At 45.1% G+C, this 20,322-nt stretch overlaps 1 protein-coding gene across 2 annotated transcripts in view; it reads left to right on the top strand.

The window, feature by feature from the left end:
• The window catches only part of arap3 (ArfGAP with RhoGAP domain, ankyrin repeat and PH domain 3), a 382,033-nt gene that overhangs the window by 119,225 nt on the left and 242,486 nt on the right, over window positions 1-20,322 (top strand). For both annotated transcript variants that reach the window (XM_080201223.1, XM_080201222.1), the window contains exons 3-6: window positions 1,112-1,363; window positions 1,912-1,981; window positions 3,936-4,056; window positions 17,221-17,405. In XM_080201223.1, the coding sequence (XP_080057349.1) occupies window positions 1,112-1,363; window positions 1,912-1,981; window positions 3,936-4,056; window positions 17,221-17,405 (628 nt within the window). The remainder of the gene's footprint in view (window positions 1-1,111; window positions 1,364-1,911; window positions 1,982-3,935; window positions 4,057-17,220; window positions 17,406-20,322) is intronic.

Here is a 20,322-nt window from a genome sequence, read left to right as displayed (position 1 = left end):
TCGCTCTGTGACATCCATGACCCTGGCACTATGGAGGCAACACACCATCTTGTCATCACATCCAGCACCACAGAAATGCTGCTGCTCTAACTATGGAGCTCTCTACCACAACAGAATTTCCCTTTTCCTGTTCTCCCCCTGTGTAGCTGAGCCACCTATGGTGCCACAAACTTGGCTCTTGCTAGAGTCTTCTTAGGAACCGTCTCATTCACCAGAATCCGAAATGGAAAAGCAATTATAGATTGCAAAAGCCCTGAGGGATTTCTATTCTAGTGGCCTGATACTGTGTTAGTCCATCCAACCCTCCCTGCCTGTGTACTTCTGACCTGTAGTGTGACCACTTCTCCTCTAAATGTGTGACCCACATCACCCACACGTGAAAACATCACAGTAACACCAACTCTGCAACCCGAAGGTCAGGTTTCTGCAGCTGATGACACCTCCTGCAGATATAGTTCTTGAGGTCACTTTGTGCTGACAATGTTTCCAACATCCCACAAGATGTTCACTCACGTGACCAAACTGCACTGGGTGTACCTTAAACTTTATATAAAGCATTTTTCATCTGTCACTCACCAGTTGTCTCCTCATTTCCTTCTCCTTCTCCTTCTCCTGCCTCTTTACGAAGTCTTACTCCTCTCACACTCTTTTATCTCCCAACTTCTAATCTCTCTCGCTATTTGCAGGCCTATAGAATACCCAGTAGTGTGATCATGCCCATATTCCCTCTCATTCATCCAAATAGATTCTGTCCTTGTCCTTGTCCCTTTCCAACACTACAATGTCTTCCCTACTCAGTATGTCATCCCACTTCCCCTTTTTCCTTTCCCAATCTTTTTCAACCATTTCATCTCCCTGTATATTCAGCACCCAGTCCACAGTGTTTGTAAACCACATTTCCATTATTGTCACTGCATCACATTCCCACATTGTTATTTTGTGTAGTTCACCAACTTTGTTCACAATCCATCACACTTTATGCATTCACAGACATGCATTGTAATCCTGTCTCATCTTCCTTATTCCAACATCATTGGGAAATTTGACTGAAGATGAATGCTCTTCAAAAGTTTGCAATCCTTCATCTTTATCTGTTTGCATACTTCCGTAGACAACACCGAGAGAAGCAATCTGAAAAGGGGACTGCCAAGAATCCATTGCAAATAGAAGTCAACAACGCGATGGCTTACTCTACAATCGGAGAGATTCCAACTGACAAAATCAGCCCCGTTGAACCCTCATTCTACTTCACAGAAGACACAGAGGACAATCTAACAATTTCACCATACGCCAGTTTCCATATTGTACCCGAACAAGGAAAAAATATGAAATGTGATTGGTTAGAGAAACTCTCACCACAGGGGTAATTAACTATTTTAGATTTACTTTTACGCAGTTAATATGTTGCCTCATAGTGCCAGGGACTCGGGGTTGATCTCCGGCTTGGATCACTGTCTGTGCAGAGTCTGCATATTTTCTCCATGTCTGTATGGGTTTCCTCCGCGAGCTCCGGTTTCCTCCCACAGTCCAAAAGATGTGCTGGTTCGGTGCATTGGCAGTGCTAAATTCTCCCTCAGTGTACAGGTGCCGGAGTGTGGCGACTAGCGGATTTTTCGCAGTAACTTCATTGCAGTGTTAATGTAAGCCTACTTATGACACTAATAAATAAACTTTAAACTAAACTTTTAAACTCTATCGCAAGAGGATTTGAGTGCAGGAGTAGCAAGATCTTGCTTCAATTGTATTGGGTAGATTCCACCTGGGTTACTATGTGCAGGTTTATGAAACTGTCTATTATATAGCCTAACACACACTTGGGTACCAGTGAGTATATTATACTGACTGTAGTACAACAGAGACTATAATACATGAAATATTCCTAATGGAACCTTGTGTTTTTTTTTGAGCTAGGAGTTATGTATTCCAGAAGCGTTATGTGAAGTTTGATGGAAAATGCCTGATGTATTTCAGCAATGAGAAGGTAAGACTGCCAAGGAGCACGAGGACATGACCGAGGATAGATTAATGAAGCCAGTGTCTGCTGTTGTGTTGATAGGGAATCAGAACATTAGTCTCACAATCACAAGAGTGTCACAGTCTCTTTGGGTCAATCACCTGCTGAAAGTTTGTGATTGGAGAATTGCCTCAAGTTTAGGTTGGGGATCCAAACCATCTGATCTGAGTCACATTATGAAGCGTGAGTCACAGATAATATTACACTCATCGTGAAGTGGAAAGACATTATCAATCCATAACAAATATAATTATCTTCAACCAGCAAGTCTATGCTGGAATGGATCGATTTGCAAGAATTGCAGTTGTTTTGTTCCGTGCTGACCTTCAGCGAGTTTTTTAATTAATCTTTTCCAAAGATTCCTGCAAGAAAGCCAGGAGAAAATGAGAAATACAACAAGGACAATCAGCTTCCATTTGTTTGGAAGGTTTTATGTTCAGGAACATCAAAAGCAGTTCACTGAAGACCAATGAAAAGCACATATTGAATTCAGAAATCAGATTTGGTCAGAATTTGTCCAGATTTGGCTTATAACCTGGAGTTCTAAAAGGGAGTGAGAAACAGAATGGAAGCGAGTGTTTGGTTTTTAATTTATGGGATGTGGACATTGCTCATCCTTAGTTGTTCTTGAGAAGGCAATGGTGAGCTGCCTTCTTGAACTGCTACAGTCCTTGAGGTGTAGATACATCCACCATGCTGTTAGGGAAGAAGTTCCACAATTTTGATCCAGTGACAGTGAAAGAATGACAATATGTTTCCAAGCCAGGATTGGCTTGGAAGGGAACTTGCAGTTGGTGGTGTTCCCAGCTATCTGCTGCTCTTATCCTTCTAGATGGTAATGGTCATGGGTTTGGGAAATGCTGACGCAGGATCCTTGGTGGGTTCTAGCAGTGTCTCTTGTAGTTGGTACACACAGCAATCACTGTGCCTCAGTGATGGAGAGAGTGAATGCTGGTGGGAGAGGTAGCAATCAAACAGTTGTTTTGTCCTGGATGATAGACCCTTGTACACTGAGACAATTAAAGAGGGATAGAGAAAGAAATTTTACACAGCAAGGACCACAGAGTAAAGAATTATTAGTTCAAGTGAGTCCAGAGAAGCTCCAATGGTGTATTCATTAACTGAGGCTGAAATCTCATGCTGGATAATTCACTTTTCAAGGAGGACTGACTACCACAATGAGATAGGCAACAATAAAGCAGTTGGAGGTGATGGCTTAGTGATATTATCACTAGACAATTAATCCAGTAACTCAGGGTGATGTTTTGGAGACCTGGGTTTGAATCCTGCCATGGCAGATGATGGAAGTTGAATTCAATAAAAAAAAACTGGAATTGAGAATCACTTGTTGATGGTTCTCAGAACTTATCTGGTTCACAAATGTCCTTTAGGAAAGGAAATCTCTCATCCTTACCTGGTCAGGCCTACATGTGACTCCAGAGCCACAGCAAGTGGTTGCTCCAAGGACAACTAGGGATGCCCATGTCCCATGAATGAATGAGAAAAAGTCATTCATATCTCTTCCGAGATAATGAGGGGTAAGGCACTGTGATATTGCTGAATTGCTCTTATTGTTTATTTGAATCGGACATAGCTTCAAAAATTTAAAGGTCATAATCTTATTTTTAAATTTTAGAAATTAGCAGTGAGGATATTTCAGCACAGAGGTGATGGACCGAGCGGCCTCGCTCTGTGACATTCTATTAAACAATGTGGACACAGTTGTGGGCTGTTTCACTCAGGACCTTGATTAAATAGAAAAGTTTATTAAGCTGTACACAAGCTAATTTCATCCAGCACAATTCCAAGCTGTTAATGTCATTCATTACAGATGTTCTGATCAAACTGTGACTGTTTTAGGTATTGTGTATTATTTTTAAAGATTAGTATTTATTTTCTAACAGTATCTCCATCTTTCTAGGACCCGTATCCAAAAGGAGTGATCCCCCTGGCTGCATTGCAAATGGCAAGAGCAGCAAAGGAAAATAAGTTTGAAGTCGTTACAAGCCACAGAGTTTATGTTTTTCGGGCAGAGACTGAAGGTCAGTTTTATTTGCTGCTCATTTATAGCCTGTTGGGTCATTACTAACATTCGCTAATCTTGGGCTTGAGGCAGTCTGATGTGGAGTTTTCACATCCGCTGACTCTCTGCACTACAGTTTAACAATTCACACCAACTTAGAGTCTCCCGCAGCACCCCCACCCCGCCTCCCCCTCCTCTCACACACGATGGGTACGGAGGGATATGAGCCAAATGCGGGCAATTAGGATTAGTTTAGGGGGTTTTTTTTGAAAAAGGTGGCATGGACAGGTTGGGCCGAAGGGCCTGTTTCCATGCTGTAAACCTCTGTTATTTGGTAGGTCGAGGGAACCGTGGTGCACAAAGGCTGTGTTGAACCTAGTCAGGAGGAAAGGGAAGGTGTATAAGAGGTTCAGGGAATTAGGAGAGGTTAAAGATCTTGAGGAGTATAAGGACTGTAGGAAGGAACTTAAAAGGGAAATTAGGAGAGCCAGGAGGGGTCATGAGAAGACCTTGGCGGGTAAGATTAAGGAGAATCCCAAGGCCTTCTATAAATATGTGAAAGGTAAAAGGATAAGAAGAGAAGGGATAGGACCTATAAAAGGTGAGGGGGGAAAGGTTTGTGTGGAACCAGAAGAAATGGCAGAAGTGCTTAACGAGTACTTCGCCTCAGTTTTCACAGTGGAAGCTGATCTGGGAGATTTTGTTATGGATTTGCAGCAGATGGAAAGGATTGAGTACGTGAATATTAAGGAGGAGGATGTGTTGGAACTTTTGAATTCTATCAAGGTAGATAAGTCGCCTGGACCAGATGGGATGTACCCCAGGATACTGTGGGAGGCGAGGGAAGAGATTGCAGAGCCCCTGGCGATGATCTTTGCGTCGTCAATGGAGATGGGAGAGGTCCCGGAGGATTGGAGGATTGCGGATGTAGTTCCTATTTTCAAGAAAGGGAACAGAGATAGCCCGGGAAATTACCGACCGGTGAGTCTAACCTCAGTGGTTGGTAAGCTGATGGAGAGGCTTCTGAGGGACAAGATTTACGAACATTTGGAGAGGTTTGACATGATCAGGAATAGTCAGCATGGACTTGTCAAGGGCAGGTCGTGCCTTACGAGCCTAGTTGAGTTCTTCGATAATGTGACTGAACACATTGACGAAGGAAGTGCCGTGGACGTAGTGTACATGGACTTCAGCAAGGCGTTTGATAAGGTCCCCCATGCAAGGCTTCTTGAGAAGGTGAGAGGGCATGGGATCCAAGGGCCTTTGGCCTTGTGGATCCAAAATTGGCTTGCCTGCAGAAGGCAGAGAGTGGTTGTGGATGGGGCTTTTTCTGAATGGAGGTCAGTCACCAGCGGAGTGCCTCAAGGATCTGTTCTGGGACCCTTGTTGTTTGTCATTTTCATAAATGACCTGGATGAGGAAGTGGAGGGATGGGTAAGTAAGTTCGCTGATGACACTAAGGTCGGTGGTGTTGTGGATGGTCTGGAAGGATGGCAAAAGTTGCAGCAGGACATAGATAGGATGCAGGACTGGGCGGAGAAGTGGCAGATGGACTTCAACGCGGATAAATGTGTAGTCGTCCATTTTGGCAGAACCAACGGGATGAACGAGTACACTATCAAGGGCAGAAGTCTGAGTAGTGTTGAGGAGCAGAAGGATCTAGGGGTTCGGGTCCACAGGACTCTTAAATCGGCCTCGCAGGTGGAGGAGGTGGTCAAGAAGGCGTATGGTGTACTGGCCTTCATTAATCAAGGGATTGAGTTTAGGAGTCGGGAGGTAATGCTGCAACTTTATAAGACCCTTGTCAGGCCTCATTTAGAGTATTGTGCACAGTTCTAGTCGCCTCACTATAGGAAAGATGTAGAAGCTATTGAAAGGGTGCAGAGGAGATTTACAAGGATGTTGCCTGGACTGGGAGGCATGCCTTATGAAGTTAGGTTGAGGGAGCTGGGACTCTTTTCCCTGGAGAGACGAAGGTTGAGAGGCGACCTGATAGAGGTTTATAAAATGTTGAGAGGAATAGATAGGGTGGATTCTCAGAGGCTATTTCCCCGGGTTGAAATGGTCGCTACGAGAGGACACAGATTTAAGGTGCGGGGAGTAAAGTACAGAAGTGATGTTAGGGGTAAGTTTTTCACTCAGAGGGTGGTGAGTGAATGGAATCGGCTGCCGTCAGTGGTGGTGGAGGCGAACTCGCTGGGGTCTTTTAAAAGACTTCTGGATGAGTATATGGGGTTTAATGAGATTGAGGGTTATAGATAGGTCTGTAGGTTGGTAGGTGTTGATGTGTTCGGCGCAACTCGTGGGCCGAAGGGCCTGTTTGTGCTGTAGTGTTCTATGTTCTATGTTCTATTCTATGACTCTACAGCACAGGAACAGACCCTTTGGTCCTCCAAGTCTCTGCCAATTATAATGCCCTAATTAAAAGATAACCTTCTGCCCTTACTCACTCCGTATCCCTCTATTCCCTCCCTATTCATCTACCTATCCTGATGTCCCTTAAATGTTGCTAATGTGCCTTCTTCCACCACCTCCTCTGGCAGCACCTTCCAGGCACTCACGACTCTACGTGAAAAACGTACCCCACACATCTCCTTGCAACTTTCCCCCTCTCACCTTTAACCTGTGTCCCCTTGTAATTGACACTTCCATCCTGGGAAAAAGCCTCTGATTATCCATCCTGTCAATGCCTTTCATAATTTTGTAGACTTCTATCAGGGGTTTCCCCTCATCCTCTACCTTACCAGTGAAAACAATTCTAGTTTATTCAACCCATGAGACCAGGCAACATCCTGGAGAATTTTCTTTGCACTCTTCCCAAAGCTTCCATGTCCTTCTGATAATGTGATGACCAGAACTGCAGGCAAAACTCCAAATGTGGCCTAATCAATGTTTTATAAAGCTGCAACATGATTTCCCAACTCTGATACTCAACGCCCCGGCTGATGAAGGCAAACATGTCATATGCCTTGGTCTCCTGTGTTGCCAATTTTTGGCAACTGTGGACCTGCACGCCCAGATCCCTCTGTATGTTAATGTTCCTGAGGGTTCTGCCATTTATACTATAATTCATGCGTACATTTGATCCTTCAAAATTCATCTCCTCGCTTTTGTCCAGACTAAACTCCATCTGCCATTCCTGTTCCCAAGTCTCCAATCTATCTATATCCTGTTGTATCCTCTGACAAACCCCGGCACTATCAGCAACTCCACCAATCTTTGTGTCATCCGCAAAACTTACTAATCAGACCACTTATGTTATCCTCCAGATCATTTCTATGCACTACAAACAGCAGAGGTTCCAGCACTGATCCCTGCAGAACACCACGAGTTACAGATCTCCATTCTGAAAAATACCCACCCACTGCTACCTTCTGGCTTGTATAATCAAGTAAGAAATCTCACAACACCAGGTTAAAGTCCAACAGGTTTATTTGGTAATATTTGGTTTGGTTTATTTGGAGCGGAGAGAACTCCTCACTTACCTGACAAAGAAGCAGCTCTCCAAAAGCTAGTGGCATTTGTTACCAAATAAACCTGTTGGACCTCAACCTGCTGTTGTGAGACTTCTAACTGTGTTTACCCCAGTCCAACACCAGCCTCTCCACATCTTGTATAACCAAACCAGTTCTGTATCCATCTAACCAGCCCACCCCAAATCCCATGTGATTTTAGTTTTTATACCCGCCTGCCATGTGGGATCTTATCAAAGATGTTACTAAAGTCTATATAAGCTACATCGCCAGCCCTTTCCTTATCAATTTTCTTTTCTTCTTCCTTAGCCTCCTGAGAAAATAGAGGCATTGGTGGGCTTTATTAACGATAGTTTTGGCACGGGGTGATCTGGACACCTAAAAACCTGAAGTGCTCGACCATTTCGATTTCATCCCCGTAGACAGGGTCATGTCCTCCAATGCGCTTCCTGAAGTCAATGGTGATCTTCATTTTAATGACATTAAGGGGAAGATTATTGCTGCTGCACAGATTCATCAATTTTTATGGGCAGGATTTTACAGACTCGCATGTCCCAAAACCGTAAAATCCCATCCAATTTCCATACCTGGCAGGGTGGTACAATTCTGGACTGTATCTCTACTGTACGCTGTCTCATCATTGATAGCGAAGAAGATTATTAAAAATTATAGAGGGATCTTGATCAGTTAGGGAAGTGGGCCAAGGATTGGCAAATGGGTTTCAATACAGCTGAGTGTGAAGTGTTGCACTTTGGAAAGTTAAACCAGGGTAGGCAACAGTGAATGAAATATAGAAACCCTACAGTATAGAAGGAGACTGTTCGGCCTATCGAATCTGCACCGACAACAATCCCACCCAGACTCTCGCCCGTAATCTCACATATTTACCTCACTAATCCTTCTAATCTACGCATCCTGGGACACTAGGGGGCAATTTAGCATGGCCAATGCATCTAACCAGCGTGTCTTTGGACTGTGGGAGGAAACCGGAGCACCTGGAGGAAACCAACGCAGACACAGGGAGAACGTGCAAACTCCACACAGACAGTGACCTAAGCTGGGAACTGAATCTGTTCCCTGGAGCTGAGAGACAGCAGTGCTAACCACTGTGCCACCGTGCTGCCTGAATGGGAGTGTTGAGGAACAGGGGGACCTAGTTCATTGAAAATGGCATCACAGGTAGACAGGGCAGTGAACAAGGCATTCAGCACTCTTGCCTTCATCAGTCGGGATGTGGAGATGCCGGCATTGGACTGGGTAAACAGAAAGAAATGGTGTTGTGAGATTTCTTTCTGCTTCGTCAGTCAGGGCATTGAGTATTGGAGTTGTAATTGTACACGTTGTTAGTGAAGTTTCAGCTGGGATATTGTGCACAGTTTTAGTCACCCTGTTATCGGAATGACATTGAGAAACTGGAAACAGTGCAGAGAAAATTTACGTGGATGTTGCCAACATCTCAACTAATTTCACTGAATTGAATCTATATCGATGTCGCCTTATTGAAATGGAATTTCCCACATCAATTTCATGCAAAGTCAGATCTGTTTTTTTCTGCCTTATTTCCACAAATTGTTTTGTGTGACTGCTCTTGTAAATAAATCACTGACAGGTTTTTGGAAGGTAATTTTAATATCACATTTAGATTCTGAAAAATTTCCTCATTTTCCAATTAAATCAGGCGAAGATTGGTTTCAGAATTTTAAATTTCTGGTTTCTCCTCACCTGTTACGAGCAGCATCCCCACCTGTTTATCCTCTCAAAGTATTTTTTGAGCATATTTACATGTTACATTCATTGACTCTTCTGTCTGGGGAATTTACTACATAGGTTACTTCGCACAGCTTTTTATCAAGTTGTTAATGTCCACTGAACCTTGTATATAACAGTTGATCAGACACTGGGAAAACTTTCTTCCAGCTACAAAATAATTTGGCCTTTTTATCCACAATTGAGTTCATTTCTTGTTGAGGAATCTTCAAATGTTCCTAGTTAGCTTACATAACCTATTTAATCTTTCTGTGAATTTTGAAATATAATCCAGGAGAGTATTTTCAAAACTTTGACTCACTAATTTGCTGAATCAATTTGACCCTGTTGACTCATTAAATTGGGCCAAAGAGCTTGTTTCATGCTGTAAACCTCTGTGACTCCTCATCGATTTCTTTATAGAACCCTACAGTACAGAAAGAGGCCCTTTGGCCCATCGAGTCTGCACCGACCACAATTCCACCCAGGCCCTACCCCCATATCCCTACATATTTAACCACTAATCCCTCAAACCTATAAATCCCAGAACACTACAAAGAACAGAAACAGCCCAGGAAACAGGCCCTTCGGCCCAACGAGCCCGCGCCACCATCCCAACACCACCAGTCCCCCCTCCACCCATGACCCCTGTCTAATGTTTTATGGCCATCCACATTGAGGGAAACTAATTTAGGGACAATTTATTACTTCCAATCAGCCTAACAGCACATCTTTGGGGTGTGGGAAGAAACCGGAGCGCCCGGAGAAAACCCACGCAAGCATGGGGAGAATGCGCAAACTCCCACAGACACCGGCCCAAATCCATGTGTCTGCACAGCAAACAGCGATAGTCACTGAGCTGTCGTCTTGCCCAGTATCTGGTCCAGTTTAGGCACACACTAACGACATGAAGCACTAGGCCAATCTCAAACAACCAAGAGCAGCCCCAGTACGACCCATCACGTGTATGCCCCTCGTTGGACACAAGGCGGACTGACTTAAAACCTGTGAATGAAGAGAAAAAAAAACATTATTATTGTACCATATCCATTTACATTACCAGTGACGCCCCAATGCTAATGACCCTTATTTAAAACAATCTCCTATATCCACCCATCTCCAACCCACTCATGTGCCTGTCTAAGTTACTCTTAAAGGAATCTAACGTGTTTGCCTCCACCACCTTACTTGGCAGAGCATTCCATACCCCCACTACCCTCTGTGTGAAAAACCTCCCTCTAATATCTGTGTTATACCTCTCCCCCCTCACCTTAAGCCCGTGGCCCCTCGTACTGTGTGTCTCTAACATAGGAAATAGCTTACCGCTGTTTACTCTATCTATACCCTTCATAATCTTATATACCTCTATTAGATCCCCCCTCAGTCGGTGTCTTTCAAGGGAAAAGAGCCCCAATTTATTCAATCTTTCCTCATAACCCAGTCCTTCCATACCAGGCAACATCCTGGTAAACCTCCTCTGCACTCTGTCCAGAGTCTCCACGTCCTTCCGGTAGTAAGGCGACCAGAACTGGACACTGTACTCCAAATGCGGCCTAACCAACGTTCTGTACAACTGCAATATTAGACTCCAGCTCTTATACTCTATACCCCTTCCTATAAAGGCTAACATACCATAGGCTTTCTTCACCACACTCTCCACTTGCACTGCCACCTTCAAAGACTTGTGCATTTGCACCCCCAGATCTCGCTGCGATTCTATACTCTTTATGGGCTTACCCTTTATCATATAACTTCCCCCTACATTATTCCGGCCAAAATGCATCACCTCACATTTATCCGGATTAAACTCCATTTGCCATGTATCTGCCCAATATACCAGCCTATCAATATCCCGCTGTATTGCCAGACACTGCTCCTCACTGCCCGCCAATCCAGCCATCTTGGTGTCATCAGCAAATTTGCTGATCACACCACCTACTTCCTCTTCCAAATCATTTATATACACTACAAAGAGAAGAGGTCCCAGTACCGAGCCCTGCGGCACACCACTAGTGACAGACCTCCAGCTAGAAAAAGACCCCTCCACTACTACTCTCTGACTCCTCTTTGCAAGCCAGTTCTCTACCCATCTAGATACCTGGTCATGTATCCCATGAGCTTTAATCTTCTCTACCAACCTACCATGAGGGACTTTGTCAAACGCCTTACTGAAATCCATATAAACGACATCAACAGCTCGTCCTTCATCGACCGTTTTTGTCACCTCCTCAAAGAATTCTACCAGATTCGTAAGGCAAGACTTCCCCTTGACAAAGCTATGCTGCGTATCCTTAATCAGATCGCAACGCTCTAAGTGCTCATACATCCTATCCCTAAGAATCCTCTCCATCAACTTACCTACCACTGACGTTAAACTCACCGGCCTATAGTTACCCGGGTTATCCCTCCTACCCTTTTTAAACAACGGTACCACATTTGCTATCCTCCAGTCCTCTGGGACCTCACCTGTGTCCAAAGAAGAGACAAAGATTTACGTCAGAGGCCCAGCAATCTCATCCCTCGCCTCCCTAAGCAGCCTAGGATAAATGCCATCGGGCCCCGGAGATTTATCAGTTTTAATGCTACCTAAAAGCCCTAACACTTCTTCCCTCGTAATCGATAGATCTTTCAATTGGTCTACCGCTCCCTCGATGACCGTAGCAGACATCAAGCCCCTCTCCTTCATGAATACCGACGCAAAGTATTCATTCAGGATCTCCCCCATTCCCTTTGCCTCTAAGCACTAAGGGGCAATTTCTTAGCATAGCCAATCAACCTAACCTGCACATCTTTGGACTGTGGGACAAAACCGGAGTACCTGGAGGAAACCCACACAGACACGAAGAGAATGTGCAAACTCCACACAGACAGTGACCCGAGCCTGGAATCAAACCCAGGACCCTGGAGCTGTAAAGCAGCAGTGCTGACCACTGTGCGACCATGCCCGCCCCACTCATTAGGGACATCCCTAATTGCCAAATATCCAAGCATTGGGATTTCACGACCCACTCTTAAAACTTCATTCCAGTGCCCAGATGGTATCGGTATACAGTGATGATCACCCATTTTTCAACTATAGAAATGGGGTGTCTCCATTTCCTCATTAACATCGTGTCTTAGAGATAATAACATTGCAGAATGTGTTTTGCTGTTTCAGAGTGAGCTGTCTGGTATAACTGGGTTAAATTTGGATTATGCTGCTGTAACTCCACTTCAGGGAACTAAAGACATAAGCCTCATTCTTTGTAATATCCTCTTCCTGACTAATATTTTCAAAAATAGATGCAGCCTCTGAGGTTTGGCATCCCACTTGTCTTCCTGTTTAATCTGTGTGTCTGTGACAATCCAGAGTGCTCTTCCTGTGAATCTCTGTTGAATTTATGACAATAGCACGGGCAATATTTGAGATTGAGTAAATTATTCCCCAGAATGAATTGAATCCTTGCAATGAGCAATTTCTCTACCGCACCAACAATCACGCACAGTAACAATGACTTCATTGCAGTGTTAATGTAAGCCTACTTGTGACAATAATAAATGAACTTAAACAATCATCTCCCCTGTTTTCACATCACTTTTACAGTTTATTTTATGCAATGAAATAAACCTTAACACTCTGTCTGTCATTGAGAGGGGCAGCAGGGATTCACAGCTTGATACTGGAGTTGGTGGAACAGTCCTATGAGGAGAGATTGGTTCGATTAGACCTGTATTCGCTAGAACTTAAAACGATTAGAGGAGATCTGATCCATCAGAAAGAATGTTCCCGATGGTGGGGGGAGTCCAGAACTACGAGTCATAAGAACATAAGAAATAGGAGCAGGAGTCGGCCATCCAGCCCTTCGAGCCTGCCCCGCCATTCAATAAGATCATGGCTGATCTGAGGTGAATCGGTTCCATAGAACATTACATATAGAATGTAATGTTCTATGTGAATCGGTTCCACTTTCCCACTTTCTCCCCATAACCCTTAATTCCCCTGTCTATCAAAAACCTATCTACCCGTGACTTAAATATACTTAGCGAGGCAGCCTCCACCACTTCAACGGGCAGAGAACTCCAGAGATTCACCACCCTTTGAGTGAAGAAGTTCCTCCTCAACTCCGATCTAAACTGCACCCCCCCCCCCCCTTATCTTGAGGCTGTGCCCTCTAGTCCTGCTATCCTTTCTGAGCGGGAAGAATCTCTCTACCTCTACCCTATCCATCCCATTCATTATCTTATACGTCTCTGTAAGATCCCCCCTCATCCTTCTAAACTGCAACGAGTACAGACCCAGTCTATTTAGTCTCTCTTCATAGTCCAACCCCCTCATCAACCCCCTACTCCTGCTTCTATTTCTTATGTTCTTATCTCTGGTATCAGCCCAGTGAACCTCCTCTGCACTCCCTCCAAGGCCAAAATATCCTTGCGCAAGTGCGGCGACCAAAACTGCACACAGTACTCCAGCTGCGGCCTCACCAATACCCTGTACAGTTGCAGCAAGACCTCCCTGCTTTTATATTCTATCCCCCTCGCTATAAAGGCCAGCATCCCATTCGCCTTCTTGATCACCTGCTGCACCTGCAGACTGGGTTTTCGCAACTCATGCACAAGGACCCCCAGGTCCCTCTGCACCGTAGCATGCTGCAGCTTTTCACCCTTTAAATAATAATCCCTCCTACTATTATATCTGCCAAAGTGGATAACCTCACACTTGCTAACATTATACTCCATCTGCCAGGTCCTTGCCCACTCGCTCAGCCTATCTAGATCCCTCTGCAGACTTTCCACACCCTCCGCACAATTTGCTTTTCCACTCATCTTTGTGTCATCAGCAAATTTCGACACCCTACACTCAGCCCCCTCCTCCAGATCATCTATATAAATGGTAAATAGTTGAGGCCCCAGCACCGATCCCTGCGGCACTCCACTAGTCACCAAACACCAACCAGAATAGCACCCATTGATAGCAATTCTCTGCTTCCTATTAGACATGATGTGGGTATGCCGGCGTTGGACTGGCGTAAACACAGTAAAAAGTCTGACAACACCAGGTTTTAGTCCAACCTATTTATTTGATAATATTCTCACAAGCTTTCGAGGGGACAGCCTCTTCGTCAGGTGAATGGAGAGTTCTCCATTCACCTGACGAAGAGGCTGTCCCCTCGAAAGCTTGTGAGAATATTATCAAATAAATAGGTTGGACTAAAACCTGGTGTTGTCAGACTTTTTACTCCTATTAGACAACCAATCCTCTATCCATGCTAACACCTTACCCCCAACTCCATGCCCCCTGACCTTCTGAAGCAACCTTTTGTGAGGCACCTTATCAAACGCCTTTTGAAAATCGAGAAACACCACATCCACCGGTTCCCCTCTGTCTACCGCACTAGTCACATCCTCATAGAAATCCAATAAATTTGTCAAACACGACTTCCCCTGAATGAATCTGTGCTGCGTCTGCTCTATCAAACCATTCCTTTCTAGGTGCCTCGCTGTTTCTTCTTTGATGACGGATTCCAGCATTTTTCCAACAATAAACGTTAAACTAACCAGTCTATAATTCCCTGCCTTTTGCCTGCTACCTTTTTTAAACAGCAGCGTAACATTAGCCGTTTTCAATCTTCCAGCACTTCCCCAGAGTCCAGCGAATTTTGATAAATAATCACTAAGGCATCTACTATCACCTCTGCCGTTTCCTTCAGAACCCTGGGATGCATTCCATCCGGTCCCGGGGACTTGTCCACCATCAGTCCCATTAGTCTATCAAGCACTACCTCTCTAGTGACAGTAATCGCATTCAGGCCCTCAACTCCTACCATCCTTCTATCTTTAATATCCGGGAAACTATTTGTGTCCTCCTCCGTGAAGACCGAGGCAAAAAACTGATTTAAAGCTTCAGCCATTTCCTCATCGTGATGAGTCATCCTTGGAGGATAATCATAGAAGACTCATAGAATCCTTACAGTGCAGAAAGAGGCCATTTGACCCATCGAGCCTGCACCGACAACATAGAACATAGAACATAGAACATAGAACATTACAGCGCAGAACAGGCCCTTCGGCCCACGATGTTGCGCCGACCAGTTACAAAAACAATGACCCACTAGCCTATACCAATCCCTTTTCGTCCATAAACCTATCCAGAGATCTCTTAAACGCCCCCAAACTAGACGCATCTACAACTGCAGCAGGCAGGGCATTCCAATCCCTCACCACCCGCTGGGTAAAGAACCTACCCCTGACATCCGTCCTGTAGCTACCCCCCCTTAATTTAAAGTCATGCCCCCTCGTGCTAGCTTTCTCCATCCGAGGAAAAAGGCTATCACTATCCACCCTATCTAAACCCCTAATCATCTTATATGTTTCAATAAGATCCCCTCTTAGCCGCCTTCTTCCCAACGAAAACAACCCTAGATCCCTCAGTCTCTCCTCATAGGACCTCCCCACCATACCAGGCAACATCCTAGTAAACCTCCTCTGCACCCTCTCCAACGCCTCCACATCCTTCTTGTAATGCGGGGACCAGAACTGCACACAGTACTCCAAGTGCGGCCGCACTAGAGTAGTGTACAGTTGCAACATTACACTGCGACTCCTAAATTCAATCCCCCTACCAATAAACGCCAAGACACCGTACGCCTTCTTGACAACCTTATCTACTTGATTCCCAACTTTCAGGGATCTATGTACACACACACCTAGATCCCTCTGTTCATCCACACTATTCAAAGTCCTCCCGTTAGCCCTATACTCGACACATCTGTTGCTCCTACCAAAGTGAATTACCTCACACTTCTCCGCATTAAATTCCATCCGCCACCTCTCGGCCCAGCTCTGCAACCTATCTAAGTCTCCCTGCAGACTATGACACCCTTCCTCACAATCTACCACACCTCCAACTTTGGTGTCATCAGCAAATTTACTAATCCACCCAACTATACCCTCATCCAGATCATTAATAAAAATTACAAACAACAGTGGCCCCAAAACAGATCCCTGAGGCACACCACTCGTAACTGCACTCCATGATGAATATTTACCATCCACCACCACCCTCTGTCTCCTATCTGATAGCCAATTCCTGATCCAACTTCCTAGATTACCCACAATCCCATACATCTGCATTTTCTGCAGAAGCCTACCATGGTGAACCTTATCGAACGCCTTACTACAATCCCACCCTGACCCTATCCCTGTGATCCCACACAATTACCCTGCTAATCCCGCTAGCCTATGCATCCCAGGACACTAAGGGGCAATTTCAAGGGGCAAATCAACCTAACCCGCACATCTTTGGACTGCGGGAGGAAACTGGAGGACCTGGAGGAAACCCACGCAGACATGGGGAGAATGTGCAAACTCCACACAGACAATGACCCAAGCTGAGAATTGAACCCAGGTCCCTGAAGCTATGGGGCAGCAGTGATAAGGGGTAAACCTTTTAGAACTGAGGTGAGGAGCAATTTCTTCACCCAGAGGGAGGTGAATGTGTGGAATTCACTTCCACAGAAAGTAATTGAGGCCAAAACATTGTCTGATTTCAAGAAGAAATTAGATATAGCTCTTGGAGCTAAAGGATCAAGAGGTATGGGGGGTGGGGGGGAAGGGAGGAATCAGGATATTGAATTCGATGATAAGCCATGAGCAAAATGAATGGCAGAGCAGGCTTGAAGGATAGAATGGCCCACTCCTGCTTCTAATTTCCATGTTCTGTTCTTTGCAGCTACCTAATCCCCTGGCTCTGGAGTAGCCTTCCTAAATCTTGTAATCTCTCTGTCTCACTTTCCTCATTTAAAACTTCTTAAAAGCTCCTTCTTTGACCCAGTGTTTGGTCATCTAACTTAATATCCCCTTATGTGATCTGAGGATCTTTTGTGAGAATGTTTGTGTGAAGATCCTTGGCACAGTTAGATGACTGTTAACAGTAATAGAAATGTAAGTTGTTGTTGTTTGATTGTGTCGTTCTTTCTGTATTTTAGTGCAGAGAAATGAATGGTGCACACATCTGCAGAACGCAGTCAAGGAACATCACTTCTCCTCTCACCGTCGGACTTCATCAGTGGCTTTCTGTCAGAAGTCCGGTTCTTTGGAGGTGAAGGGGTACAAATCGAAAGTCTACGCTGCCCTCAGCACCGATACCCTGTGGTTATACAAAAACGAACAGGTGAAGAATTGTGTGGATGGTGGGAGGAACAAAAGGAGGATAAACTGAAGCAATATTTTCCATATAAAGTGTCAGTTTAGTGGGAATTATTTATAAAGAACAGAATAGGACCTTGAGAAAATGAAATACTGCGGATGCTGGAATCTGAAAATGTTGGAACTCCAGCCGGGTTTACGATAGCTTCCCACCAATAGGGAACTAGCAGCCTGACCCCTCTGGAATGAAGGGGATCAATTGGGCCTCACAAAGGATCTGGCAGTGGGGGTATACCCCAGGCATGGGCACCTTGGCACTAGAACATAGAACATAGAACATTACAGCGCAGAACAGGCCCTTCGGCCCACAATGTTGCGCCGACCAGTTTTTTAAAAAAAAAACACTGACCCACTAATCTAAACCAATCCCTTTTCGTCCATAAACCTGTCCATAGATCTCTTAAACGCCCCCAAACTAGGTGCATTTACAACCGCAGCAGGCAGGGCATTCCAATCCCTCACCACCCTCTGGGTAAAGAACCTACCCCTGACATCCGTCCTATAACTACCCCCCCTTAATTTAAAGCCATGCCCCCTCGTGCTAGCATTCTCCATCTGAGGAAAAAGGCTATCACTATCCACCCTATCTAAACCTCTAATCATCTTATATGTTTCAATAAGATCCCCTCTTAGCCTCCTTCTTTCCAGCGAAAACAACCCCAAATCCCTCAGTCTCTCCTCATATGACCTCCCCTCCATACCAGGCAACATCCTGGTAAACCTCCTCTGCACCCTCTCCAAAGCCTCCACATCCTTCCTGTAATGTGGGGACCAGAACTGCACACGGTACTCCAAGTGCGGCCGCACCAGAGTTGTGTACAGTTGCAACATGACGCTGCGACTCCTAAATTCAATCCCCCTACCAATAAACGCCAAGACACCGTATGCCTTCTTAACAACCTTATCTACTTGATTCCCAACCTTCAGGGATCTATGTACACATACACCTAGATCCCTCTGCTCCTCCACACTATTCAAAGTCCTCCCGTTAGCCCTATACTGAACACATCTGTTACTCCTACCGAAATGAATTACCTCACACTTCTCCGCATTAAACTCCATCCGCCACCTCGCGGCCCAGCTCTGCAACCTGTCTAAGTCACCCTGCAAACTATGACACCCTTCCTCACAATCTACCACACCTCCGACTTTGGTGTCATCAGCAAACTTACTAATCCACCCAACTATACCCTCATCCAGATCATTAATAAAAATTACAAACAGCAGTGGCCCCAAAACAGATCCCTGAGGCACACCACTCGTAACTGAACTCCATGACGAATATTCACCATCAACCACCACCCTCTGTCTCCTATCTGCTAGCCAATTCCTGATCCAATTCCCTAGATCACCCCCAATCCCATACATCTGCATTTTCTGCAGAAGCCCACCATGGTGAACTGCCCATCCGATATCGGACAGTGCCAAGGGGGTGAGGCATATGGGGGAAGGGCCTCGGGAGGGTGGGAACTGATGGACCTGGTGGGGTAGTCATGGGGGGTGTGGGGGACCTGCTGCCATTCTGCAGACAGGATTCGTGGGGGAAGAAGGGAGACCAGCGATCGGGGCGGGCTTGGGGAGTCGGCACTGTGGGCGGAGGTAACTGTCGGGGGGGGTGGTAATCAAAGGGGGGTTGGAGATAGGCACAGGCTGGGAGCAGGGTGTTGGGGCTGGGTCCAGGAATGGTTGGGGGGCTAATGATCAGGCTGTGGGCAGGCAGAGAAGCGGGGTCGTAGGGCTGGCCAGCGATTGGGAGGCCATCAGTGCGGGGCTACTGAGCACGTACCGATCTCAGCTCCAACAGATTGGCAATTCACAGAGACCTGCTCAGCTCTACCTGCTGGACTCTCGGTGGAAACAGGCCCTGCCCACAGATTTTTAACCAGTGACAGTGAAAGAGCAATGGTGTAGTCCCAAATTGGGTTGGTGAGTGGCTTGGACGGAATCTTCTGGATGGAGATGTTCCCCTGAAATTAACACTAAAAATACTGGAAATTCTCAGCAGATTGGGTCGTATCTATGGAGTGGGAATTAGAGTTAATGTTTCTGGGTGTGACCTTCCTTCAGGTCTTATTTAAAATTTTCAGCATCTGCAGGATTTTGTTCTTGTGTTCAGATGTATCTGCTGCCATTAAACCCCCCGAGAGTTTGGAATGTCCTACTCGAGGAACCTTGGTGAGTTGCTGCAGTGCATCTTGCATTCGGTACATTCAGCTGCCGCTGTGCGCTGGTGGTGGGGTGAGTGGTGGAGAGTCAGTCACGCAGGCTGCCTGCACTTATCCAGGCATGTGGAGAATATTCCATCACATCCTGATGTGAGGCTTAAATGTTTGTAATGTCAACAGATTATTTTTGGGTTGAAATTATATTAACAGTCCTTGTATAAAACATGAATACTGCTGCAGAAGCTTTTTATCATGCACTCTATAGGACAAACACGAGAATACCAAATTTCAAAGGATCCCAATAATTTGTACAGAGGGTAAAGTGGTTTTGATTGAAGATAATTAATTGAGATGACGCTTATATACATTTAATACACTTATATACAATTAGATACACTTATATAGGATTGCTACAGGTGACAATCATACATTGCAGAAGCCTGCTGTAAACAAATTAATGTATTCAAGCCTTGCCCCTTTTTTTGGTTTATCTGGGAGCTTGGGGAACATATAGTTATTTAGTTATATTGTTGACATATAGTTGTAAAACAACTCTGTTGGTTTTTCCTTGGCAATGCCTTGGCCAATCAGAGTTGATTTGAAACCAACCAGTACTCTTTCCTCCTGTACGACAAATTATTGTGATTATTTGAAATTTGGCATTCTTGTGTTTGTCCTGATGAGTGGAAGACAAAAAAAAAGTGCCTCATTATGTGT

Source organism: Carcharhinus amblyrhynchos, chromosome 13 (assembly GCF_965287045.1).
Source record: "Carcharhinus amblyrhynchos chromosome 13, sCarAmb.v2.hapA, whole genome shotgun sequence".
In the NCBI taxonomy this organism is placed as follows: domain Eukaryota; kingdom Metazoa; phylum Chordata; class Chondrichthyes; order Carcharhiniformes; family Carcharhinidae; genus Carcharhinus; species Carcharhinus amblyrhynchos.
The sequence above is the reverse complement of the archived record's forward strand: the minus strand, read 5'-3'. Positions and strand labels throughout refer to the sequence as shown.